The sequence below is a fragment of the Gobius niger genome (genome assembly GCF_951799975.1).
Source record: "Gobius niger genome assembly, chromosome: 7".
NCBI lineage: Eukaryota > Metazoa > Chordata > Actinopteri > Gobiiformes > Gobiidae > Gobius > Gobius niger.
The window spans coordinates 24,411,682-24,438,380 of NC_136858.1; the positions used below are offsets into that span (position 1 = coordinate 24,411,682).

General features: G+C 41.0%; 4 protein-coding genes across 5 annotated transcripts in view; 3 read left to right on the forward strand and 1 right to left on the reverse strand.

Annotated features, from left to right (window-relative positions):
• Nucleotides 1–351: 351 nt before the first annotated feature.
• Nucleotides 352–9,064, forward strand: LOC306965712 (FERM domain-containing protein 6). The gene is made up of 14 exons (XM_079560240.1): nucleotides 352–446; nucleotides 2,613–2,780; nucleotides 2,865–2,955; nucleotides 3,941–4,020; nucleotides 4,098–4,174; nucleotides 4,284–4,476; nucleotides 4,548–4,703; nucleotides 5,060–5,125; nucleotides 5,726–5,794; nucleotides 5,887–6,061; nucleotides 6,207–6,488; nucleotides 7,483–7,593; nucleotides 7,700–7,752; nucleotides 8,185–9,064. The coding sequence occupies exons 2-14, from the start codon at nucleotides 2,709–2,711 to the stop codon at nucleotides 8,473–8,475; spliced, it is 1,716 nt and encodes a 571-aa protein (XP_079416366.1). The 5' UTR covers nucleotides 352–446; nucleotides 2,613–2,708; the 3' UTR covers nucleotides 8,476–9,064.
• Nucleotides 9,065–9,418: 354 nt separating this feature from the next.
• Nucleotides 9,419–20,233, forward strand: tarbp1 (TAR (HIV-1) RNA binding protein 1). The gene is made up of 29 exons (XM_079560062.1): nucleotides 9,419–10,407; nucleotides 10,516–10,613; nucleotides 10,704–10,770; nucleotides 10,849–10,997; nucleotides 11,077–11,129; nucleotides 11,541–11,638; nucleotides 11,710–11,845; nucleotides 11,954–12,050; nucleotides 12,195–12,284; nucleotides 12,362–12,491; nucleotides 12,581–12,841; nucleotides 13,016–13,113; nucleotides 13,193–13,351; nucleotides 13,449–13,663; nucleotides 13,744–13,984; nucleotides 14,301–14,489; nucleotides 14,560–14,756; nucleotides 14,967–15,038; nucleotides 15,147–15,264; nucleotides 15,411–15,521; nucleotides 15,615–15,764; nucleotides 15,856–15,942; nucleotides 16,014–16,222; nucleotides 16,305–16,386; nucleotides 16,514–16,685; nucleotides 16,760–16,945; nucleotides 17,493–17,617; nucleotides 18,159–18,295; nucleotides 20,044–20,233. Exons 1-29 carry the CDS (start codon nucleotides 9,513–9,515, stop codon nucleotides 20,222–20,224), a joined length of 4,803 nt encoding a protein of 1,600 aa, XP_079416188.1. The 5' UTR covers nucleotides 9,419–9,512; the 3' UTR covers nucleotides 20,225–20,233.
• Nucleotides 20,234–20,741: 508 nt separating this feature from the next.
• Nucleotides 20,742–23,920, forward strand: LOC306965597 (5-hydroxytryptamine receptor 1D). Its single transcript, XM_079560109.1, has 3 exons — nucleotides 20,742–20,905; nucleotides 21,263–21,423; nucleotides 21,776–23,920. Exons 1-3 carry the CDS (start codon nucleotides 20,755–20,757, stop codon nucleotides 23,039–23,041), a joined length of 1,578 nt encoding a protein of 525 aa, XP_079416235.1. The 5' UTR covers nucleotides 20,742–20,754; the 3' UTR covers nucleotides 23,042–23,920.
• Nucleotides 23,815–26,699, reverse strand: part of slc35f3b (solute carrier family 35 member F3b) — a 51,994-nt gene continuing 49,109 nt past the window's right edge. Inside the window, exons 5-8 of one of the 2 annotated variants that reach the window (XM_079560110.1) lie at nucleotides 25,718–25,843; nucleotides 25,160–25,352; nucleotides 24,967–25,056; nucleotides 23,815–24,869 (exon numbers count right to left, since the gene is read on the reverse strand). In XM_079560110.1, the coding sequence (XP_079416236.1) occupies nucleotides 24,634–24,869; nucleotides 24,967–25,056; nucleotides 25,160–25,352; nucleotides 25,718–25,843 (645 nt within the window). In that variant the 3' untranslated portion in view covers nucleotides 23,815–24,633. The remainder of the gene's footprint in view (nucleotides 24,870–24,966; nucleotides 25,057–25,159; nucleotides 25,353–25,717; nucleotides 25,844–26,699) is intronic. The other variant, XM_079560111.1, reaches the window with a different exon arrangement.

Sequence of the window (26,699 nt, forward strand, 5' to 3'; positions counted from 1 at the left end):
AGATTTTATAGACCGTACAACATTTTAGCTAAATTGCCCATCACGCGAGGCTTTTCTTTCTTTATTTAAACACTCACAAATATATGTCACCACATGTTAGATCAATTAATAATAGACTTTTATATTAGCACTTAAGCTACTGTGACGCTCCAATGTTTTTTTTTTATAATTAATAATTAAGGTAAAGGTGAAAAATTGTTATCTGGGAATGGGCGGTGTAATATTTACTGTCACCACTAGAGGGCGGCAATGACCGTGAACGACTCCGGCCGTAGTTCTTATGGCAAACGGGGAGGAGTGGGGAGGAGCTGTTACAGGACGCTGCGGGGAGGGGGCACAACCGTTGTCCTCATTACTGATGTCAAGAGTTCTGTCTGTAAAATAGTTTATGTATTCTTAATGTACGGACCAATCTGCGACACACTTCTAATCCTTATGATGTGACGGTATGTGATTCCTCTCCTTTCTGTTTCTGGAAAAGTTTTCATTCGCTAAACTTAGTAGCGCCAACTAAACTACAGATTTTCCAACCAGTGCCCGGTGATGCACTTGTTGCTGTACGATCGATCATTGAAAAGACGTTGAAGTCATCGGCGTGTAAAAGTAACTTGTTGTTGCTAGTGGGTTACGTTTAGGTTCTCGAAATAAAAGGCTTTGCTGTTAAGAGGTTTAACCACGCGAACTGCAGGGTTTTTGCGAGTCGCATTACTTGTCTTTAAATAGTAGCAGGCGACTAATTTTGCGGTGGAGATTTATGAAGACTAGATATTAATACACTGCGCGCGTGAAATAGCCTATAACTAACTTTTAATGTGGGGTTCACAGTGGATGCGGGTTTTCTGTAAGGGTTAATTGTGTTATTGAGTCATTGAATCTAATTAAAAAAGAAACTCTACAAGGGGTTGATTCAGCCCGAAAGAATGCTCTGCCTCTGACCCCCCCTTCAGCCGGGGAAGCTCGCCCACTTCATTGTTTTCAAGTGGGATGAGTTTGCGCCGCTGTTTATTGACATATCCCCCCCTTTAGGTTTTAGCGGGCATCACTGAGGAGCTTGTAGTACAGGGCATGCTGCAGCAGCGGTGTTGTTTTTTCTTCAGCCAACCGTGTGCTCAGAATTAGGGATTATAACAGTGCTGAGCAGGACTTAAAGCATGCAGATGGCTGCTCTCATGTGATGCCAGGATTCCTATTGGTCAGCAGGAAGTAGACTTGTGAGAAGATGTCTCTCATCACTGCGTGTTACCATAAATCTGTTTCATCTTGTGCACAAAAAAAAAAAAGAGATAAAAAATACATAGCACACAATGTGGCTGTATTTACAATCTGGCTGTGCGTCCTCTATCATGCCAGACTTTTAAAATACATTTGGACACCTTTGCAGTGATGTTTCACATTATGTAGAGCCCTCTGTGCGGGTGTAAAGGGGAGTGAAGCAGTTTAAATCAAGCTAAAATGGTACCTGCTGGATATTGTCAATGCTTGTTTTGTAGTGGAGGCAATTTGTAGACTAAAAGGATCCAGACGAGTCCAGTTAAGTGGTACAGACTTTTAAAACTTAGAGAAACACCACCTCATGACAGTTTGTGTTCTAGAGGAGACAGACTATGCTGTTTTTTTTATTCATGGGTGTTTATTAATTCTCATGTAAAGCGCTTTGTGACTATGTGAAAGGCGCTACATAAATAAAGATAAAGATCTTCTTCTTAAAAAACATGTGAACGACATACAGCAAAGGCCTTAAAGAAGTCAGTTCTGCAGAATGCACCCTTTGAGGTCATGAAAAGATCATTTGAATTGAGCTAAAGTCTGACTGCATAAACAAGTCAGTTGTCAACTGGAATTTCAGGTTTTTGCTCCATTTGTTCTAACATGAAGTTCTGTCAGGCTCTGTTTGGGCATGTTGGTAATTCGTGTAAAGGTAAGACCAGTGTCTTGCCTTTTAAGCCAAGATAAGTAATTATAGTGGTTTCCCATAGCTTGTAGATGACACAAAAGATACTACACACTCACACGTTACTCACACTTTCATTTGTGTATGCTACTTTTGGGACTTATTGTATCTTAAATCTAACCTATTGGAAATTAAGTCCCGAGGGGGAATATACAGCTCATATGAAAATACAGTGCTCAAAAAAAAGAAAGGGAACACAATGTAACTCCAAGTGTTCCTTTTACTTTATATATACATAAAGGGAACACTCGGAGTTACATTGTGTTGTTCAAGTGTTCCCTATATTTTTTGAGTAGTATATCATGCAACACACAAACCCTAGCAGAGCAGTAACAGCAGACATGTTTGAGAAAAGTAAAACCTTTTAGTTTACTTCTATGAACTGTGAGTGGGTCTTTTTTCTCAATTTGTAGTACTTGTTTATTTTGCCTTTATTGTCTTGAGTGAGACTTGAGGGGATCAGAGGCGGCGCACGGCAGTAATTAAAGTGATTAATTGATTCTAAGACGTTAATCAGATGAGCCCCGTACCAGTTGGGGCTATGGGTCGGTCTACTGAGGCTAAACCCTGCCAGGTCAACAATGATAACTGGACACATTTGTGGTTGTTAGTGATATTTAACTTGTTACTGATCAAATGTATCATTATTTTTCCCCCTCAGAGTCAACATGACCTGCCCTGAAAGGGAGATTAAGGAGAACACCTTTTTTTATATTTTGTATTTTAAACCCTACTTCTAACAGCGACATATGCAATCATGTCTGTCAAGCTCGACAGAACAATTTGTGTTCTACTTCCTAACAAAGACCAGCTGGACATCAGAGTTGAGGTGATTATAACCACTATATGTTGTTAGGAATTAGTTGAAAGCTGTCCATTTCATTCCAATTATGTGTGTGTTTTTTTTCCTCAGGCGAAGTCCACAGGACAGGATGTCTTCAATTGTGTAGCTGAGCGTCTTGGAATAAAAGAACTGCATTTCTTTGGCCTCACTGTGGTGAAAGGTAAGTGATCCACAAATAGACGTTTTATTGGACAATACAGTCACTTGTACTTGGTGTTGTTAATTCTTAAGTAAACAGGAAACTTTGCTCTTCACTTTTTGACTCAATTTGGTATTCTCTATGCAATTTAACGACGTAATCCACTTTTTGCACCAAGTCCTGAACATTACGTTTCCTCTGAGTTCTTTGTTGAAATATGGTGAAACGCTTTGTTAATCTAGTGGGGCTCATCTCTGAAACAAGCAGCCTTTTGTTTTTGTGGTGTTGGTTCAGCGATCACTTAGGCCTGGATTCCTGCAATATTAAGTTCATTAAGCCTGGAATGCACCAATGCATTCCTTCTCCTCACTGAGGGGAGGGAAGGCTTGATAATGGAGAGGGGAGGGTACAGGGAGTGGAGTAAAAGAGGTACAGGGGGTGGGTGGGGGGGAGTTCGTCATGACACAGAAGAGCAAAGGATAAAGGCGGATGGAGTTGAGATGATTCAGAGCTGGAAAGGAGAGCAGGGTGAGATGGATGGGTGAAGTTGTGAAACAGCCTGGCACGCTATTTATGTGAAGTTGAGCAAAAAAGATAACACAAATGACATGGATGCCAATTTCATGAATCATGGAGACAACGCTGGGGAGGGAAAGAACACCCTTTTCACACCCCCATCCATTACTAAGGTTACACCATATAATTGCTTTTATTCTGTGGCTTAGGCGCTGAATTAAAGCTGGGATGATGCGCTTTTGTAATGCTGACTATGAAAGCAATGGCGTACAGCGGCCTGATTAAAATACATGATGCCAGGTGTCAGTATTGCAATATGCGGTTTGAGAAACAATACTTGTATCACATTGAAAACTTATCACAATATGTTGCCTCAGTCCAAGCAGATATAGCATCATTATATTCACACATTTGTTTGATACGTGTAGCTGAATTATTTTTTGATGTTCTTAACTAACCTACAGATTCTTGTTTTATTTTGGTATTGCAGACAATGAACACATTTACTTAGACATGGAAGATAAACTGACTCAGTATTTTCCCAAGGAGTGGAAACAAGAATCAGGGAAGGTACTATTCACCAATTCCAGTTTGAATTTAGACTATTAAATACTTGTTGATACAAATACTTTTACTTTCATTATTAGACAATACCGAAGAAACCTTTGCCTCTGGTGCTCTGCCTCAAAGTGCAGTATTATGTTGAGAATGGAAGACTTCTTAGGTATGTGTCTCTCAACTATTCCCCATCTGCCAGTTTTGTTATCAGATGTTTTCAGTCTACCCCCGTCTTTATAGCATGCTCTCTACTCTTGTGTTTTGTCTTGTACCAGTGAACGCAAAGCACGGCATCTGTATTACTCAGACTTGCGTGAGCGAGTGCTGCGCTCTGAATGTCGTCAACAAGAGGAGGTGTACTTTCAGCTGGCGGGTTATGCTCTACAAGCTGACCTCGGTGACCATCCACCACCAAACAAAGACATGACCATGCACTACTTTGAACCCAAGAATTATTTCCCTCCGTGGGTAGGTCGCCCTTGAATCTTTGAATCTTATTTGTCCATTCAATTCACTAAACTTTTTCTTCATTTATACAGATCATTGCTAAGCGAGGGGTAGATTATCTTTTGTGCCATGGTCCGAAAGTCCACCAGGAGCTGTGGGGCATGACGAGCCGGGATGCCATCTTGCTGTTCATCAGGGAGTCGTGCCGTCTGGAGGATGTCCCAGTCACATTTTACAAACTGCAAAAGGTCATATATTAAAAATAAACCTAAACTACTGGAGTTCTCATTTGACCATAGAAACCAGTATCTGATTGCTGGTAATGTAATGTTGACAGATATTTATTTTAGAATTCAGAAAAATGGATTGTGCAAGATGCTTTGAAGCGGTTGCGTAATGGGTTATCTATGAGAGTTTATGTCCTCCCCGGTTCGGAATCGGTCAACTGCTGAGTGATATTTTGAAGAGTTGCCCAAGCATTGCGTAATGTGCTGTCACTTTTAATTTATCGTTAGCAGCAGCTCTGTTTCCCTAGGAGCTGGTTGGGAATGGCTTATCTAAACCTTTCAGATGTTTCTCTGACATCTTGTCATTCATTGTCCAGGACAAAAGGGCAGAGAAAGGAACGGCACTGCTCGGCCTGACCCTGCGCGGAATGCAAGTCTATCAGGTATTGTGATGTTTTTCTAAATGCCCTGTAAGTGTAAGTTTATTAATGGAATACCCCTTGGCATGTGCCATCTCGTTTTCAAGGGAGTTAATGAACAAAAAACACAAAACACAATTTACACAACAACAAAATACAGTACAATATACAGACAGGACAAAACACACATCAAGACAGTCATACAGATAAAACAAACTTGCTCCGTAGTCCCCCAAACCCCTCCAAGAGGCTTAGACAAGATAAAAAGAAAAAAGAAACTTGTTTGCTCACAGACGTAACCTGTGCAGTGCTATAAAACCTCTAAACAGTGGTCAGGAATGTATGGGCTTCCACCAGTGGTCGAGCCGGTGAGATAGCCCTGTCTGCAGCCTGTCAGTGTTTGATCTGACCGTCAGGGGCCATCTGGGGATTAGGGTTCCAGGCCTGGCTGATTAAAGAGCCAGCAGACCGTGAGATACCTCAAGAAATCCATGCTCTGTTGCCAAGGCCAGATGGCACCTGTGAAAAAGACAATTGATGATTGTGCAGAATTCAAGCTTTGCAAATAACGTGTCACTCCTCACAAGTTTGTCTACAGATGTTCATTTTCTTTTTCCGTTGCAGGAGGTGAACAACATACGGCAGTTGGTATATGACTTCCCTTGGTCGAATGTGGGCCGTCTCACATTCTTGGTATATTTTATACTTATTTTCATTTAGCCTTCAGCTGTGCTTGTACGTACATGCATAGATAGATAATTTGCTTGTACCTTTTTTTCACACAGGGCAAGAAATTTGAGATCCAACCAGATGGTTTGCCTTCAGCTAGAAAGCTTGTTTATTACACCGGATCTTCATTTCGATCTCGGCATCTTCTCCTGCACCTGAGCAGCAGCCATCGCCTCTACCTCAGCCTCCAACCAGCTCTGAAACACCTACGGCATCTGGAGGAGAGCGAAGGTTAAATTAATGCCTTATGATCAGTAGATAGAGATCAGAGTATTTACAGGTTATTTAAGTAGATGTATATTATAGACTGGCAAGTTATTGAAATAGATAGCCTTAGTTTATACATGCTGACATTAGTTTATGTTTTATTTTCTAGAGAAAACGCGATACAGGGAGTCCTACATCAGTGATGACTTGGACATCGACCCTCCGGGGAGTGAGAGTAGTCCTGGACTGTCTCGACGCTCTACGAGCAGCTCTGGTATTGAAGCGGACACCCGGCAACACAGCATCTCCACAGAGATTGCCTCTGAGGAGGAAGGGCATATTCGAGCCGAGCTGTGTTTCAGCTCAGCAGCAAGCCGTGGCAGCTCCTGCACCTCTGGAGTGGAGGCTGGCAGCAAGACTCTAACAGAAGATGAGGAGTGGCAACTGGAAGGTGAGAGACATTTACAATATAATATTATTTAATACACTGCATCAGTAAAAAATAAACTTTTTATAGTCCGTAACCATGGTGTTGTTCAGTTAGTAAAGCATGCTGTGTTTACGAAATGACTACAGCTTACTAGAGAAGAAAGAAGATAGATGAAAAATGTAGGAGGAGTTTATTTACCATCAGTGCAGGACCCAGAGACATGAACTGAAGACATTGCGCTAGTCGGGCCAAGTCTGTTATGACTCTAATGGTCAGAATGTTGAAAGTTATGACTCGACTGAGACTGTACGACTGTACAGCATGATAAATACAGGTGAAACTCGCAAAATTAGAATGTCATTCAAACGTTAATTTACGTTATTTATGTGTTATAATTTATTTTTTATTATTATGGCTCACAGCTTGCAAAAACCCCAAATTTAAAATGGACGGATGCAAGCCATAATCATCAAAATTATAAGAAATAAAGGCTATACATACAGTATGTCACTTTGCATGCCATGATTCTATATCATCACTAGTTTCACATTTTAAGTTGAATTACAGAAATAAATTAACGTTTGAATGACATTCTAATTTTGCGAGTTTCACCTGTAAAAAGCGATTTAATTTCATTCTTATTCTTATTTTCATTACTTACCTGGTCTTGTGGAATGAAGCTTTATTCCAAGACTTTTATTTGCTCTATCCCTGCTTCTTTTTCTCCAAAAAGGTTCAGCACAAAACTTTTTCCCCCCTCAGACCTGTCGTAAAACTGTATATTACACTGCAGCTGAGTCACTCAGTCATGTTTACTAGGCAAAACGCCAGTGAAGCGTAAGCCCTTTAAACCTAATTTGACTTGTGGTTTCCCTGTGGTTTGCATATGTTGTACTGTGGATATTCCGTTATTCAGAGTGAATACATCATTTGCATTTGTGTACATGCAGTATTTGTAGTAGTGTTTCTTTTTTAAATTGTGAATATCAGCATAATTTATTGATTTCTTTGTTAGGAGTCAAAGACAATATTAAAACAAGAGAAGATTCAGTAGATTATGACCTGTTCGATTTGGCTGATTCCTTTGACGGCTGTCTGGGTCTTTCCATCCGGAAACACTTGACCGGTATGTGTATAGACTCAAATTGTGTTTACTATACAATATATTGAGTTCACTTATGTCTTTTAATGAAATTACTCTTTTTATTCTTTACTCTTTTTTTTATTATTAGAGAACAAACACGAAGATGTGGAGTTGCTTAAAAACAAAGAAGCATTGAAACAGGTTTGTCTCCTTTTTTTGTACGTTATGCGGGTTTTTTGCAGGGCATTCAAACTGGCATAAAATCTAAATTTCTTATACTAAATATAACTTATTCTTAAAGACAGAACCCACAACAATGATGTTGCTCAACTGTTTCCCTTTGTCAGAAACACAAAAACTATGGTCTGAACCAAATTCTGCTGCAGTTTTGAAATTTACACAAACTTTTGCTCAAAAGTGGCCCCATGTGTCCAATTTAGTTTTTAATATCAAAATCCCCCATGTTATTTGAATGTTTACACATCTTACATGTTAAATATGCCAAGGTTTTTTAGGGGGGAAAAGAAACATAGTATTTAGGCATTCAAATGTCATTAAAAAGTGTTACATTTAACTTACTACCACCTGCAGAAATCCTCTTTTATGTGTTTAATCTGTTTTTTCTCTTTGCAGCTGCCTAAATCCAGGTCCCAGTTGAGCACAGACCGACACAGCCAAAGTCTAGATGATGTTCGTGTTCTTCCCTCACTGACCCCTTTGGGAACAGCGCTGCCTCCCGACTCGTCCCACAGCTACACCTTTGGGATGCCTGATGCCTCCTCAAATGTAAAGACTCCTGTTGAACACAGTTATAACCCGCTTGTACAGTGCCAAGACAAACCCTCCTTCTATGGTCGTAGATCTGCAAACTGCCTTTCCTTGGACTTGTTAGGAGATGAGCAGCTGCTGGAATTTATCCTATGAATGTAACAAATAGGAATGGACTTAATCTGGAAAGAAAAATAGTTTCTCATTGTGGAGTATAGAGTGCTCAAAGTTGCGAAAAGACATTGTTTCAAATCTGATAAAAAAAATCAACAACAAGACCCCTCAATTATGTTTAAGTGTTTTTAGAAAAATATTTTTTAATCAGACTTATTTATTAATGTAAATTCTGTACATATTTTCACTGTTTTATCATATTTTTACTCTGTGTAAACAATCATTTTAGTCTTTTTCTTTTTGTGGAGACTTCTACGTTTTTTATAAAATTATGAATGTTGCGTTGTAAATCTCTATTTAAGAAAAAAACTTCTCTGTGGCTCCTTGAGGCATACAGTCTATGGGTTTGGCACTTTTTTTTTTTATCAAGTCATGTACAGTTTTCTATTAGTCAGCCACAGCAGATGTAACTCCTGATGTGGATAATTGAACTTCTTTAAAGCTGCAAATGCATTCATCCAAAGCCTTGTTTTTATTTTCTGCTTACTTCAGTTATGACAACAATATCGCATTTTATGTTAAGCATTTCTCTGTATTCTGCCTATGTTCAATGAGTTGCAGTATGTTATATAACCCCAAAACAAAGAGCCTTTCTGGTGCTTGGAGACAGTATTTTGACTGTTTGGTAATGAACTATCTGTGATGTAATTCATATATATATTTTTGTTTAGCCTTGTGGGCTTTATTGAAAAAGAATGTCAGTCTATTATGCCGATTGTATCAGACAATAGTTAGAATGATTTTTGTGTAAAGCACTGTTTTTATAGAGAAAATAAATTCCAATTGCCATAACCCACTCCAGTATTTATTTCTAGTTTATTTTCTTTATTCCTGCAGAAATTGTCAGTGTCCTAAAATGAACAAGGTGGGACCAGTAGAATCTCGCGATAACACACGCGATTACGCATGCGGAAGTTTACATTTTGCGAACAACGTGCTGCTGTTGGACGATTAAAAGCCGGGGTTTTAGTCTTTCAGGGGGAAAGAAAATGCACACAATGCCGCAATAAATCAGCAGAATGAACTCGTTTTTAATCGAAGCTCTTCTGTCAAGCGGCCCGGACTACGATTCGCTGTTTAAAACTCTATCGTGGGAGAGTGAATCGTGGCCGCAGACTCAGCGAGTGGAGGCGCTGACAGCTTTGGTCGAAGGTCTGGGGTCTCTCACGGCCAACTCCGGTGCCAATTCAACGAAACAGAGCATTGAAGTTCACGTAGAGAATGTAATTTGGTCACAGTGCATACCATTGCTGTCAAAAGCGTGCGCGGAACCTGGCGAGAAAGTAAAATGTAAGGAGAGCGTTGCAGCTGTGTGTAAACTTATCAAAGCCTGCGTCCCGCTGTGTGATGCCGCTGCACTTGGCAAATTGACCGAGCACTTGCTGCCTTCCCTCCAACTCGCAAGCGAAGACCCCATCACATCAGGCCGGCTCAGTGCGGAGGTGGCTAGTGATGTCTTGGCAGTGTTATTACCCTCATGTTCCCCCCAGGAGGACCTCGAACTCAAAGTCTTGACACAAGCGCTGTCCTCCGTCAAAACCACCCCTGATGCGCTAGTTTCCAAAGTGTCGGTGCGCCTTCTTCTGACGCTCCTCAGCAGCAGCAGCAGCGGAGGTGCGAGGTTAGACGGCATCCGCATGTCAATCCTGGATGATCTGTGTAGTTGGCACGGGAATGAAAGCACACCTGCCGTAACAGGAAGGGCGTTACTGTGTTTGACCGCTTTGTCTGACCACATGCTGACTCCGAACTGTCTGGCCTCTGACCCGCGCCTGTCCATTCAGTTCTGGAGGATGGTTCAGGATGGGTTGACGCACAAAGACGGCCTTGCACGCAAGAGGGCGCTGTACATGTTGAAAAGATGCGTGGCACTTTATCAAGAAAAAGGCTTGAACTGTCAATCCTTAAAGCAAGGTAAATGTGCTTACTTTGGAATCCACTATGAATTGTTTCTATCCCTCGTTTAGTTATTTGCTTAAAGAAGACCAACAACAACAAAATATACTTACTCTGAATTTGCAGATGAGGTCTTGTTTATGTGGGACTCTAATAGTAGTAAACTGTTAAGAGAGTTCTGGGAGGATTACGCCCTGGTGATGGAAACCCTAGAAGAAAACCAGGTAACAGATTCCTTCTTTCATTTTTAGGTTGTTTTGAGACCAATATATGTGTAATTATGGTAATTCCTTTTTGGTACTTTACTTTGCTAGATTCACGTTGTCCGTCCAGTGCTGAACAGAATAGACACTTTAATACAAACTGTTAATGACACCAAAGGTAAATTAACGAAAAAACACATTTGTTTAGTGCCTAGTCTGAAATGAATGTGTGAATACTTTTGATATTTCTTCACAGGTCGCAGCCTCTTGCATCCATCCTGGTTGCTCTGTGTGTACCAGCGCATGTTTCACAGTGAAAACAAGGCGCTCATGAGGGAGGGAGTCTGTCATCTGTTACAGTTACAGGTCCTCCAGCAGCCAGAGTTTGCCATGGCCTTCTCTCAAGTATAATACCTATTGTTGAATTCATTTAGTTCTTTCCTAAATCCTAAACACATTTCTAAAATCATTGATGTCTTACCAGTTTGTCATCGGACCTTTTTTGGATGTCCTGTCCGAAACCTCGCTCTTTCAAAGGTGAGAGCTCAGTCATGACCAAAGAGTAGCGATGGACTGAAACTCATTCATGCTAGCAATTTGACAGGGTTTTTGGAACTGTATTGAGAACAGGGCACACAAAAAAATAGCATATGTAGCGCTTGTCAAGACAATAGTATACGTGGAGGTAAGAACAACGTCATGACTTAAATGGGGCAAAAAAGTTTAAATGGAAAGTCATAAGAGCCAGGAACCTCCGGAGCCTGCCCCCATTTCCCATTATGATGGGGAATGGGGGATAGGCATTGTGATAGATGCATAGACTGTCTTTTGTTTTGTTTTGTACTCTATGTAGCTATGCTTTTCTAAATCAGCAAGCAGTCTATGGTCATGACCAACTCCATGTACAATGTTTGAAATTATTCAGTGATTTTCCCTGTTGCCATACAGAGCAATTGGACAAAGTGTTGGTGAATGTCCAGAGCTGGGGAGCAAACTTCAAGTATTCATGGTCAACTTTTTTAATAATTTACCATCAGAAGAAAAAGGTAAGTAAATTCAATTTTAATTAAATGATATATTTTCATAGAATTTGTTGTCAAAGTCTTTATTTTTGTAGCATCTGTGCTGCTGCAGCTGATACAGCAGCTAGCCTCAAAGCAGTGGTGTGCTGTGCCTGTCCTCTTCATATCCCAGGCTTTGTCCAGTCTGTCTCCAAGTCCACTGCTGGGGGTTAATGGACTTGCTGCATTAAGGTGATGAGTTTATTTTCAGTTGTAATAGTAATTGAGTAGTAGCTGTTGTAGCAGTTGTAGTAGTTCTTGTAGAGACGTAACCTAATTTTTTGTTTGTAATGGTGTCAGAGAGGTCTTGCGGTGTGCTATGATCACTCATCAGGTTCTGCTAAAAGGCGCTGCCCAGTGTTTCTTGTTGAACAGCGCCCTCTGCCTTACTGATGTGGTAAGTGTTATACTACTTTATGTTGCCAAACTACTTGCAGATACAAACATTTGGACACTGGGAATAGTGAATTATCCTCTTAACCTCAGCTTTGAATTGCATCTTTTCTTTGGCTATATTGTAATACTGACCACTTCTCCTTAGAGTGCAGTGACCCTTGATGATGTGTTTGGACTTTTAATGCATTTCCGCTCTGATGAGTCTTTGTGTCGCAGGACAAAGTTATGGCACCAGGTAGTGTCTACACCTACTTTTATTTTGGAGTGGGGTACTGTGTTGAATTAATATAGCTGCTTTATTTATGATTTCAGTTATGCATTTGGTTGAAGAGCAATGAAGACGGCTTCAAATCAATACATAATGTGGATCAAGACAAAGAAACCATAAGGGCGTATGTTCAACGTGAGCTGTACAACTATCTTAAAGTTCCCCCCAGTACAGGTGAGTGTCACCCAATAAAGGTACATGATATTCTGACTCCTGATTAAGTTAAGTTATACTGTATTAAGACCAATTTTTCTGATTTTCAGGTCAAACTGAGAGGTTGCCTGATGTGAGTGAGGCTGTGAAATTGGCCAGGGCAATTTTGCTTTGTGCGGATATGGAGATGTGCCAACCGGGGGTGGACATAAACAACACTATGGAGTCCTTACTGTCTCCGCTGTTGGACACTCTGAGCCGAATCAGCACCAACATCTACCTGCCTTTGAAGAAGAGTGACAAGAGCCTGCAGCTTGTGCATCAGTTACTGCTGCTCGGAGGAGTGAATCAGGACACAGACAAAGCACAAGGTTGGACAGTAGCTCACTTTTCTTTTACAAATTCATGACATGTGCATGTTGATAATTGGACTTTGACTTAATAAGTATGCAGATAGATATTTTTTTGTTGTTTCGTAAACTCACTGTATCACTTTCAGATATAATTACAACTATTGCTATGTGTTTCATCACTATTTTTAATAGATCATTATGTCTCGGTTGCCTTAAAGAACCAAATTTTTAAAGTTTTGGAACCTATACTGGAATTTACTGTGAGACAGATGTGCGGGCAGCTGCAAGAGGTAACTGGCCATGAGTAAACCATCTTTGGGTTAGAAAAAACTGTGAATTACTTACATATGCAATTGTGTGTTTGTTTAGCTGTTTGACGTAGAGCGAGCTGATATGTACATGTGTCTCATGAAGAAGCTGGTGATCACATGTCAATCTGTTCCTCTACTCCACTGTAAATTTGAAGAGACCTATTTCCCCAAACTCATCCGATTCAGCCTCAAGGTCCTGGCAAAACCGAGTCAGCAGGTACACTGTTCTCCCACAGCAATCTCTCCACCTGACAACAATTTGTGCCACTTGTGTCGGCTTGATTATTCATAATGTAGTGCGTGTGTTTTTTCAGAGCCCATCAGTGTCGGCGCAGGTGGCTAGAGTTGTTGCAATGGCGTCACTGGCCTTGGTGTGCAGTCTTGTGGAGCAGGAAGTGATTGACATGCAATCAGTGTCAGAGCTGAGAGTGCTGAATGAGCACTTCTACAATCCAATGTTATTATCTCCATCTTCAGTCGGGCGGCTCAATGAGACGCTGCTGAAACCATCTGCACTAGATGGGCTAAAGTAAAAGACATGATTTAAACACATAATTTATCCAAAAACAGTCTGACTTGACAGAAATCAGCAAACTCCTTTTCCTATAGTGACACAGCTGGACCTGGGCCGATGCGGCAGGACTGGGGGCGTGTTGTTGCCCATTATTTGAGCGACCAGTGGATCTGCCTGAGTGTCCTGTTAAGGGCTTTTGGGATTCCTGAGACACGAACATCTCAGTCCTGTGCCATTCTCAAGACATCAGTGAGTTCTGCCATAGAGGGCCTGTCTCTTCTGCCTAGCAACCTTGTGCTGCCCATTTTTGCCTATTTGGAAACGGCTCTTCCTCTAGTAAGTACTTTGTATATTTTGAGGCTGCACAATATGCGAAAGTCGAACATTTTAGCACAGTAAATTTGAATAAAAGTTGTGAGGAACAGGTTTGAGAAGATCTTGATTAACTGAACTTTTGTAAATTTTTGCAGATTTGTAAATGAAATGGCGGACCTCAGTGATTTTGCATTATATGTTATACACTATTATATATTATACGCATTATACATTAAATACTGTGATGGCCATAACTTAGCAATACATTGTGCAGCCCTAGTATGTTTTTGGTTAATGTATTGTCTGAATGACTAATATCCACTTATTTTGTTTGTAGTTAGCACAGCAAGATCAGTCCCTCTGTGTAGATCCCATTGCTTTGTCTTGGGACCTTGTTCAGGGACTGAGCACAAATCCCCTTGACTTCTGGCCGTCGCTGAAAGGTTTCATTTCAATGGCTTTTCATAGGAAACTTGTCATGTTGACCGACACGCAGGCCCCTGATCTCACAACTACCACAAAGAGGGTAACAAAACGGTGTACATTGGAGCAGCCACGTGACCTGTTAATTCATCTAATTTCAGTTATATTTTTAGATTGCCTCTGAGCTGATGGAGTTATCTCAATCAAAGAGTGGCTTGTTTGGAGTGCTAATCCAACACTGCTGTCAGTTATGGCTTCCCTTTGGCCAAAACAAAGGAGACCAGGACACTGTCTTTACAAGTATTTTCACTCACATAAATATTCTCATTGAAGCCTGTATCTATGGACCAGTGCAGAGGAGAGATCAGCGGTGAGAAAATATGCATCGTGCTTTCATCATTTCTATGTTGTTTAAGCTCTTAGTCGTTCTTCTTTGTTAAGGCTGAGTTATTGGCCCCATCCTGTGTGTTATCCAGATATTATTTGACAATCCGATCATGTCAACTACACTTGAAAATCTCTTTTATGATTTACATTTTGTAGTTTTATTTTTGTGACTGAGAGATATTGTGTCTTAAAGGCTTATCCAGGATGTCCAGAGCTATGTGGAGCAACTTGGTGAGGAGTGTGCAGCTAATGTTGTACTTTGCAGGTAAGTTGCCTTAAGTATTTTGATTAATGCATCAATATTTTCTGATTTTATGAATGCCACTAGAGGGCCCCCTTTCTTTGAGCTAAACCTGATTTTTCTCCACCATAGTGACAACAGAGATGACCATTTGCCCCGAATATGTGCCCTGTCTTTACTCACTGAACTAGAGCCCTCAGAGCTGCACCAAAAGCTGATGCAAAATGTAGTCCTTGAATTGTTGAAAAAGGTATTGTTTTATACTGCGGGCGGTCTTTATTACAGATAATGAATTTATTAGTCTGTGACCAAATGTGTATTTCAAAATTGTAAATCGAGTCTCAATTTAAAAATGTTGCACCTCTATTTGACATTTGCCCTTCCTTTTATCTTCAGGATAAGCTCATATCATCCTCAAAGGTGCGTTACTATAACAACTCACTGCAACATCGAGTTAAGAACAGGATTTGGCAGACACTTTTGGTGCTACTTCCCAAACTCTCAGAGGTAAAGATCCTTGCACTGTGGCACATAATATGGATATGTTATTGTTTTTGAAAAATATATGAAAATTACATTGTAGTTATTGCATTTCTGCAGGATTTTGTCAATACGATGTTGAACATTGTGTACGAGGCTGCATTCTGCAGTAACCAGGCCTCAGTGAAGTACCTGATTGAATGGATGATGATTTTGATCCTCACCAAATACCCTCAACACATGAAAAGCTTTTGGGACTGCTTTAACGTGGTGAGCACTCAATCTATTATATATGACATACATTATATGACATAGTAACCTCATTTGTTAATGAACTACACTCTTTGTGTTTTGTTTGAAGGAACATGAGAAAACCAAAGTCAGCATCTGCACTTTCCTGTCAGTTTTGGTTCATTTTAATGTTATCCTTCCAAATATTGAAAACCAGGTAACACTCGCTTTTAAGATATTTCTCATTGCTGCTTTTATCATAGGGCACCTTTTTGCTTTCTGCTACAGGCTGTGGAGCTACGTAATGCACTGGATGTCATCTTGCAATGTTGTTTTAACCATAACTTCAGTGTGCGACTCTACGCATTGTTGGCTCTTAAAAGAGTGTGGAGTTTAGCAGAGGCTAGAGCTCTAAACGAAGGAGTAGATAGTTTACACTCGCTCTCTTCTGTTATTACGGCCTGTCTCAACCAGGCTGAAGCCATGCAGAGCACTGGGTGAGGTGCTTTTTAAGTAAATAAAGGTAAATACTATTATGTTTAGTTTTGTTCTGTGTTAATTATTGCTTGTGTGTTTTAGAAATGCAAACAAAAACTGGATAAAAATTCAGGAACACTTCTTTTTTGGTGCCTTTCACCCCATTAGAGATTACAGTCTAGAGGTGAGTTGGTAATTTCCGGTCCGGTACAAACTCCTCTGCTTTTGAGCTAAGTAAAATGATAAATTGATGTATTTTGTACTGTATTAAACTGTAATGATTACAGTGTATCCTTTATTGCACTTTCCAGACTATATTGTACACCTTTCCCAGCCTGTCGGATTTGGCTGATGATGAGTGGATCCCTCCTTGGAAATTTCAAAAGATGCCGTGTTTTTCTCCCAATCCGACTTGTCCTTTGATTAATTCTGCCTCTGATCTGAGAGAGCTCAATCCTGGAGACTGGATCCAGCAAGACAAAAGTACACATAGCACCATCACAAGGAGTGCACGCATCACAGTGTATTCAAATCTCTTTATCACATTTGTTTTTCAGGTGAGCAGGAAAAGGAAGAGCACTGGGCTGAAGTGCAAAAGAAGATTACACCTTGGAAGCTCGACATCCAAGAGCAGGAACCAGAGCTCCAGCTAATACCACAACAAAGAGCGGCCCGTGTGGGAAAAACACATGGGGCTCTGCTCGTGGTGGCTTCACTTATCGACAAACCCACTAATTTAGGAGGTAGGTTTGGGCGGATGCAATTGTACTCATTTTGAACCGATGAATGCTCTAATCATAATAATTTTTGGGTTTATCCAACGTTATTAAATTCCTAGTTAGTTTGTATGGAGGCCCAACACAGCTTCACATTCACTTTAGCCCTTATCGTGGTTTATACAGGGAGCAGACCGCTATTAAGGGATTTCTTCTTTTATGTTCCCAAGTGACCTTTATCACCTTTGTATCACATGATAAGGGTTGAAATCAATATTAATGTGTTTATAGAGGCAAGGACAGGCTTAGAAAGAAAATATTTGTTTTGCATGATGTAACTTGGCACATTAAGCCTCTCTGCTCGGTAAATGTTTTACTGAATAAGCCCCTCTTGTCTCTTGATTTGTGTATGTTAGTGTTACCCATAGCAACCGACCAATAGCCTCTTAATACAGTGATTAGGACTGAAATTGTCAATGTGACCTCTTCGACAAATAAAATGGAATGTAATTATTTCTTGCATAGACTGAAGATGTTTTTACAAATCTATATTTGCATATTTTTATTGCTTTAGGGCTTTGCAGAACTTGTGAGATTTTTGGTGCCAGTGCTTTGGCCCTTGACAGCCTCCGCCATGTTAATGACAAACAGTTTCAGTCCTTGAGTGTCACGTCTGAGAGATGGCTGCCTCTGCTTGAGGTAAAGTAAGAGACAGTATTTTATTTATACATATAAAAGTATTTGGCGAAACTCCAATAGAAAGTCTATGGGAAACTGACCAAATACTTTTTTCCCCCACAAAACAAGAAACTGTCATATAAAAGTCAAAGGCTTTATTGTCAATCTTAATCTCAAAGCCTCAGTGCAACCAGTATAATAGAGCTAAACTAAAATCTATTTACACAATTGGGAGAGAAGGGGGAAAGCTGTTCATACATATAGGTGGAAGCACAGAGGAAGGGGTGGGAAGGGAGAGAGTTCAGCTTCCTGACAGGATGGCGGATGAAGCTGTCCTTCAGTCGGCTGGACCTGGCCTGGACACTCCGCAGTTTCCTCCCGGAGGCTGCTCACTGAAGAGACGAGTGGGATGGGTGCATAGCTAAAGAATAATTGTGTTTAACTGTTAAGGTGACCATGTCTACTTGCTTTCAAATTTAAGTTAAAATTATAAAGAAATATGTAGAAAAAGAGTCACGTGCAGAATCATGACAAACTCGACAAATATGGACTTACTTCCTAGGTAAAGCCCGTGGAGCTCGCAGACTTCTTGCAGCTAAAGAAGAGTGACGGATACTGCATTGTTGGGGTGGAGCAAACAGCCAACAGCCACAGCCTCGAGAGCTACCACTTCCCTGAAAAGACCCTGCTTCTTCTGGGGTAAAACAACATTCATCAAACATAATGTATGTGTGATACTACAGTGTGCAGTGTAATGTGGTTCAGCCCCCTGTTCCCTGTGCTCTAGTTCAGTTAAAGGTGTTGGCTGACGGTGCTATTTAATCTAAGTGTATGTTTTTAGTGTCCCTCCCCCGGGACACCATACCTGCCAGAGCATGCTGGGATATAATTGGCCGTCCCGCTGGGAAGGACACAGGAAATGGATTGCACAGAATGATACAAGCTGTGCGACACAGACATCAGGGGAGAAAAAAATGTCTTAGCCTCTGACTCGCTTCAAATCTGGGGCGACTGAATGTCTGAAATAATTGGTGACTCTGTCAGTTTGAGGATTGTTATCTCGTGTACAACAAAATGCCTAGTAAAACTCTGCTCCCTTGAAATTTCTCCACCGATGTGTCCTACTTTTGGTCATCTAAATGTTCAAAGCAATGCAAAAAATTTGAAATTTTTAGCGCTCAAAAACAACCATTTGAACATTATTTGTGGAGTCATTTTGTTGTTTGCTTGATTGGACATTAATCGCTGTAATTGCTTTAAAGGTGTATGTATTACATGATGTTGAGATCCTTAGACAATCACATCTTAGCATGCTGGTTTTGTTCAAAGAAACAGTCTTACATTTGATATATGACATTATTATTCTGTTTTGTGCCTCAAGATAATGATTAATGTACAATAGTTCAGGTACTGGCAAAATAAACTAGGTATAATTTTTCATCATGTTTCCCCTTCTTTACACTCATTAGTAATTTCAACATGCTCTCAAAAAGAGATTAACATTCATAAAACTCATTAATCTGTTTTGTTTCAAGCTTTCTTCAGTTTACACGTGCATCGGCCGTAACATACAGTCGCGGCTTGATGTTGAGTGCTTTCACAGCTGCGCTCACTCTCGCTCAGCGTGGAGCAGCTTTAATCTCTCATCAGTTCACTATTATCTCACTCAGTTGCACTTGAGATAAATGGGTCTCCTCTAATCAGGGTTCTCACAGTGTGGCTCAAACTCCCCCTCTATCAAAGAAATACTGAACTTATTTCACTCTTTTGCTGGCAATTCATCATTATGCATTTGGTTTGTTCATTTTATATTGCATTTATTAGTTGGCAATCAGTGTATTAAAAATCACTTCATATATTCTACAGCAGTGGTTCTCAAACTATGCTACAGTACCCATGGTGTGATGGGGGACTCTCGGATGGTTCCCGAGACTTCTCTTCTTCTGGTCTTTATTTAACTTGGAGACAATACTTAGGCTTTAGTCCTCTTTTTAGGTTAGTCTTTGTTCACCACTAATTACGCTGAAGTCTAGTCTTGATTTATATCTTGTTTAGAGCTGGTTTAGTCCTGTGAAAGACCAGGTTTAGTATTAGGCCTGAGCAATAAATAATCAATTTAATCAAAATCGCAGTCTCTATTTTGGTCTATATCAATAATCGTTATGGGAAACTGTACCGAGTTTTGGAGTTTGGATGAGACAATTGACATTTTTTGTGTGTTAAATGGTACACTACTTTTAGTTAGAGTTGAGGTTTGTACAAAAGACACCAAAACACTTATTTTTTAATTCATTGAATGAAATCTAGTTTGCGTTTATTACAAAAATATCCCAGTACATTATGATATTGCCTCTCATGAAAAACTATTGACTTGCTGACTAAAAACTATTGACTTCTTTGTGTTGTACAATGGGTGCTTTATGAAATTCTGCTCTTTGCTCTTGCAGTAATGAACGGGAGGGCATCCCAGCGAACCTGCTCCAGCTGTTGGACGTATGTGTCGAGATCCCACAACAGGGAGTCATCCGGTCACTCAATGTTCACGTCAGCGCTGCACTGCTGATCTGGGAGTACACCCGGCAACATCTCATCTCTGGTGCAAACGAAGCCGACTCCAAAGCCAAGTGAGGGAGGAACTTGTGAAAGCTTCGTCCCTGCCGGATGTAAATGGTGTGGCACCTTTTCTTTTCTTTCTTCAATTGAATCCATTTGATATTGGACTGTAAAAATCCTGGGCTGACTATGAAACTGACATGGAGGAATCAAGTCGTCTCAGTTATCAGATGCCATTCTTTTTATCAGGACTTGGAGCTGATACAGGACTTTATTATATCTGGACGCATAAATAATGTTGCGCAGTATATAATGTGCATTTACCATTTCACAACGTCATTTTATATTTCTCGTATGGTTATGCAATTGTTTTAAATTAATAAATAAAGCGTTGTATGCTATTCTTGCCCACGTATTGAGAGCTGTGTTTAAACAAAGGCGTTAAGTGCATCCACATCCTCCTCCCTCTTTAAACTGTTGGTTCACCTGGAGACCGCCCCGACAGCACATGAGCGCATTCAGTCTTAGACGTCGGCTCACTCTCATTGTGCTGTTCCTGTTATTTTCCATCATGTGTACTTAGGATTCACAGAGCACCTGAGAAGATGAGTGGCCCGGGCTGCGGCTTGTGCCCCTCTCTTCGCTTAACAGTGAATACAAATTGGACTCAGGACAAAGAAGAGGGGGCGCTATCGCCGAACACTCAGCTTTTTCTGGAGATCCTTATGGTGCTGATGTGTGTTGGAGCTGTAACAGGTACAACATTTTTTCTTTTTTTTCTTTTCTTTTTTTTTTTTACTATTGTTGTAAAATTGCTTATGGTTTTGCATTATAGTGTACAAGTGGGCGAACCAGCTAAAGTGACTTTACTTTAGAATGTATTCACTAAAGTACAAATCAGAAATTGTCATCTAAATTATTACTTAATAGGTAAAGTCTTTAGTGATGTACTTTTGAGAACCGCTGAGAATACTGATTTAAGTGTTTCAATTCAACAGACAAAGAATAAAATAATATGTGGATTATGAAAGTCAAATTATCACACCATGAAAAATAGATAAATAATTATAAAGTTACAAGGTACACCTAAAAAGCATGACTCTGTTTTTGTAGGCAATATTCTTGTCATTGTTATTGTGGCCGCCACAAAGACTTTCCACTCGGTGACATCAGTCCTAATCATGAACCTGGCTGTCAGTGACCTGCTGGTGGGTGCCGGAGTTATGCCTTTTATCGCCCTGTCTCTCATGAACAGGGGATGGGAGCAGTGTACTGTAAGTAACAACACTTCATCCGCAGACTGGAATGTTACAATAGTATAGTACAATAACTAGACACCATAAATATCTAATTACAAGAACAGGCCGATATTGTATGGAACTGTAAAGAGGAGCAGAAAAGAGTTACTGCAAGTATAAGACTAGAATCATGAATCTCAATATTAAAAAATTAACTAAAGCCTTTATCTTGCTCTTACTTTGTGCCTCTGTACTATTCATATTTCTTACAAATCAGCCTGTAATTTAAGGCTTCCTTAGTCAAACCATCATGTAATGGTGATGCAATTTACTGCTAATTTTCCTGTCATGAATAATAGTAATGTAAATAGTGTCTCCTTTCTTTCAGGACCTGTGCTTGTATGTGGGCTACACCTCCTCTGTTTATTGCACAGCTTCTGTCCTGACACTGGCAGCTATAGCTCTGGACCGTTACTACTCCATCGTGGACTGCCTGCACTATACCTCACGCTGCACCCTATGGAGGACCTGTGTGGTTGTGCTGTGGATCTGGCTGCAGGCCCTGACCACCAGCTGCCCCCCTCTCCTGGGCTGGGGCTCGGTTACCTATGTGGCCCCTATGTACAACTGTGCCATCAACTGGGCTGCTAGTACAAGCTACACTGCCTTCATGGCTGTCCTGTCTTACCTGATCCCCGCAGCGGTCATTCTCTTTTGCTACTTTCACATAGTGAAGGTGGCACGCAGTCATGCCCGCAGAATCCACACACTGGAGGACTCTGTTCAGCGCAGCAGGGACCCCAGTACTGCCTGTGCCTCAGGGGATCCATCGCATCAGAACTGCGGGAGTCTGCACACGCCTTCAAAACTCATTTATCATGTGAGCGGACAGTTAGTATCTGAGCTTGGTGGACAGGAGGGGGCTCTCGCTGCATCAAATACAAGGCACAGCACCTCTGCCTCTAGGCGCTTCTTCTCTTTTCTCGCTCACACTGTGTCCACACCATCTTTGCAAAACTCCCAATACAATCACCATGGAGTGATTCGCCTGTTCCTGGTCATCTCTGCCTTCTTCCTGTGCTGGACACCATATGTGGGAGTGTCTATTGTCCAAGCCACAGAAACCGCAATCTCAGGCCGGACTAATCTTGTCCCACCGTTCGCTGTCACCTTCTCATACTGGCTGGTGCTTCTGAACTCGGACATTAACCCTTTACTGTACGCTCTGTTGAGTAAGCGTTTCCAGGGAGCCTTTCAAGCACTGAGGCAGAAGATAAGAGCACGCCTGAGGAGCGTGGTGGGCAGAGGAGGGGAGGTCAGAATGGAGGTGGAAGAAGGCAGGAACAGTGAGCCTAATACTCTCTCTGCAAATGCCAGCATGCCCTCCTGCTCACAGAGGTTAGCCTCTAACAAGTCCAAGTATTGCTCTTCAGTATTTGCTGTAAGTACAGCATTAAGTCAAACTTGTGAGAAGCAGCACAGCAAAGTGTGTCATGCAGACTGTGACTGTAAAAGTAGAAGGCTGGACTTCCTGCAAGTCCCCACTCGGCCACTAGAGGGCAGCAGACTTCCTTTCTCCGCACTGACTAAGGAGCGCCAGGCCACTTTCTTTTATGGACAAATAATAGTCAGAGTAGAGCATGATGTATTGTAGTATTTTTGTAAAAAGAGGGTTTGAATTTAATGGATTAAGAAAGTGAAATGTCAACAAAATCTGACCAAAGACTAAAAAATGCATAAATCTTTTTGTATCCAAAAGAAGGAAAAGAAACTGAACATCAAGGCTATTAAATACGTTATTTATTTATGTTTTAAACGCCTCTTCCTCAGTCGTGATAATCATTTGTTCATATGCATTTTAGTGTAAAAATCATCATTCCTTACAAAGGTTTACATTTATGTCTAGCAATAATTCCAGAGGAATACAATATATTTCATTATTGTCATAAAGAATGACAATGGGAAACAGTGCTAATGTACTCTACAGCAAAATAAAGAAAAGGCAGTGAGGTGGATTCAGCAAGTTCTGCTCATACAGTATGTGCATGCTCCTCCAGATGTTACTGTGTGTCCAGTCAGGTTTCATCAGCAACAAAATGCAAACATATAAAATGTCCGGGTGATAAAAAAGCTTGAGATGAATTCAAGAAGAACAGTATTAAAGAGTCTCTCAGTGCTGTAAACAAGAGCACGAGAGTGGTTCAGAGCTGATCATACATTCACTACAAGGCGCAAATGCCATCAGTGTCTCAAAGCTGGTGCCACAGTCTGTTAAATTATGACTAGTAGGATGTGTACTATATGTTTACAGCCAATACTTGATGTATATATTGGCCTGTTTCTATTTTATTCCCCTTCATGAATAGAGTTTTATTTTATGTGATTTTGCGATGTATAAATTTGACATTTATGTATTCTATGTATGTATATGAGTATGAATGGTATCAGAGCTTACAGTACTTGAACTTCATTAGACTTCATCTCCGATTTCCCATGCAATATAATAGTATGCTGCTGGTTTTAAATTTATTGGGACATAACACAGATCTAGCCAAAAAGTATAGGCTGTACTTCAGCCCCAGGACAGGGAATATGGCCAAAAGGGAGCCAATCATTGTGGTCAAGGCTTCTGTCTCCCTTTTCTTTGGATGGAAAAATAGGGAAGTGAAGGCTTCTCAAACTCAGATTGATCATAAGATGTCCAGACAGGCCTCTTCACACCACATCATCCTCACAGTTCTTTTATCTGAAATACATCTGAGGTGTGAAACCGCTATGTACAGTGCACGGAAGGCAGGTAGTTACCAAGACCTCGTCAAAAAAATGTCACTGTGGACCTCGTGTTTCATCAATCTGGCATTCGTATTTAGGCAATGTTCTTTGGATCTTACAAGTGTCAGCAAGTATATGTCGTGTAGTAGTCTTAGGCCTACCTGAAAGATAACTAATTGCAACAATATCAAAATAAACATTTCTCCAGGCAAAATAACATAATCAGTTTTTACCTGAACAATTTTAGGTGAAGGATTACAAGTCCATGCATCAGCTTGGCTCATTTCTGAATGGAAATGGTATGACAGTGATACATTACTTGCCTGTTCAAGCGGATTTCCTCCTGTCTTTTGTAAATTAATATCCAAAACTATCACTACTGACCCTTGAAGCTGCAGGAGGACAGCTCGGCAGGTGTCCCAGAATTGACTCTTGAGTGTCTATTTCAGTATGTGTTATTTTTGCAAGAAAATGTCAATGTGCAAATGTTGACATCGACGTTCTGGCTCTAGTTCTCCAGGTTAGTCCAGTCCCTGCCTCACTGCTGCTATCTGATGGTTCGTCGCGTTTCCGTAGCTTGGTGCTGAGCTGGATGATGCACTGGTCCCAGTCTTCGGGAAGCAGCAGCATGAGGAAGCCCAGGCAAATGATGGAGACCGCGATGAGGCGAACTGTGTTGAAGTGGATTTCACATGTGTACAAGTCCACCACTAATGAATATAGACGACAGAGTTAGGTTTTAGCATATGAGACGAATGGGCATTGTGGCTTTGCAGTGAATTATTGGAGCAAATCCAAGAAACTTACTGGCATTTACAGGAACGCTGAGAACAATGCCAAGGGAAATTAAGGTTGGATAAGTAATTGCAATGCCGAAGTTTACCAGGATATTGAAGGCTGCAAACAAAGACAATAAAAACATTAAACAGTATCCTAAGCTAATGAACTAGTTTTATTGCTGGAATATTTCATTGTATTTGTTTGATAAAACCTCACATACCTAAAAGTAGGGCTGCTACACCACAGAAATATGCCCAGGGGATGTCTGCCAGCGAGGCGATGTATTCCACATGTGTAAAATACAGAATTGCGGGCACGAAGCTGAGGAAAACAAAGTTGGCACTCCCGACAATACTCAGGAAAAGTGCAGCTTCTCCAAATTTGGCACTGCCCAGGACCATCTTGAAGAGCACCTTAGAATTAAGGGGGAGGAGAATTACAAATGTGTGTGTCAAGAATTACAATTTATAACCTCCTTTAGGAGCACCGAGCTGTTGGTTACAGAGGTGGACCTGCCAAATACCTGCCATATCTTTGGCATAGGGCCGATGCTGCCTGTTTATCACATTAGGCAGCACTGACAGCAGGACTGCGGAGACAGGGGCTTGTCAAAATATAAGTCCACTGCATCCTCCATTGTGAGAACAGGAGAGTCTGAGGCCAACCACTGAACCTCCACAAATGTCTCCGATATATTCATTATACATTATACATTATGTGGATTTTTCCTAATTCCGCACCAAATGAAAATTAGTTTGTGTTGCTTGACAAGAAATACCTTGTAGAGTGCTGACATCGAAGCAGAGGCCACGACCAAAGTGATGCCTATGACAGAGTGGCTGTGAAATCCATCAGCGTAGGTCATCATTACAATGCCTGCTATAGCCAAGATAGCAGCCACTATCTGTAGACAAAGAAAAGGACGACATTAGAGTGTGACGAATGGGGACATGCTGCTCACAGTGGGGTAATAAAGAATCACAAGCCACTACTGCTGTGCGGAGAGCAGCAGGCGCACATTGCCTCCACTCACGACACTCAAATCACAGCTAAATTAATATTTGAACACAGCTTTATTAAGTGTCACTTGTCCTACTCATGACCCTGGAGACACAATCAGCTCTCTGAGTGCCTCTACACAGGATATAGCGCCTCAGCAGCGCTGCTTTGATTGTCATGCATTGATTTCCGTTGCGCTGTCATCATGTTTACAAACCAAATACCACCTAGATCCACATCCATCCTCCCTGTACTGCCTCTGGGATTATCCAGGAACCACACGGCTACAAGACACACCGAACCATCTGTTTCTCCCAACAACAGTGGCCAACCTTGTCAATGTTTATCAGCATGCTTTGGTACTGAGCCTACGTGGTCATAATGTGCATGTGGGCTGCAGTGTTTGAGTTATTAGGGATAGGGACAAGGTGCAGTCCAGCTGAGTGGATTTGCTCTGCATTAGGAGGTGTCAAGAAGATAAATGAGCCATGCCTTTCTGCTTGGCCAAAGCTTTCGGACACCTCTGGCAAAGCGTCTGTTTCTGCACTGCAGGCTGCATGTCACTCACGGCTACAACTCTCATTTAGTGTAAAGACTGTTTGCTCACAGGGTCTCTGACCTCAAGGTGTGTTCAAAATGTTTTAGCGCAAACAAAAATGAGAAGAACAGCAGAATCAGCACCATTTCTGTAATGAATCAATCTGTATCATAGTGATTATGTACACAATTGTCCATTGTGTTAAACCTTTCTATACAGTAAT

Coding starts and splice junctions, on each gene's coding strand:
- LOC306965597 (XM_079560109.1), top strand. CDS start 20,755: ATGAGTGGCCCGGGCTGCGGCTTGTGCCCCTCTCTTCGCTTAACAGTG. Junction 20,906..21,262: donor GTGTGTTGGAGCTGTAACAG/GTACAACATTTT, acceptor CTGTTTTTGTAG/GCAATATTCTTGTCATTGTT. Junction 21,424..21,775: donor GGGGATGGGAGCAGTGTACT/GTAAGTAACAAC, acceptor CCTTTCTTTCAG/GACCTGTGCTTGTATGTGGG.
- LOC306965712 (XM_079560240.1), top strand. CDS start 2,709: ATGTCTGTCAAGCTCGACAGAACAATTTGTGTTCTACTTCCTAACAAA. Junction 4,477..4,547: donor AGAATTATTTCCCTCCGTGG/GTAGGTCGCCCT, acceptor TCATTTATACAG/ATCATTGCTAAGCGAGGGGT. Junction 7,594..7,699: donor CATCCGGAAACACTTGACCG/GTATGTGTATAG, acceptor TTTTATTATTAG/AGAACAAACACGAAGATGTG.
- tarbp1 (XM_079560062.1), top strand. CDS start 9,513: ATGAACTCGTTTTTAATCGAAGCTCTTCTGTCAAGCGGCCCGGACTAC. Junction 10,998..11,076: donor TTGCCATGGCCTTCTCTCAA/GTATAATACCTA, acceptor ATGTCTTACCAG/TTTGTCATCGGACCTTTTTT. Junction 15,039..15,146: donor GCTAATGTTGTACTTTGCAG/GTAAGTTGCCTT, acceptor TCTCCACCATAG/TGACAACAGAGATGACCATT.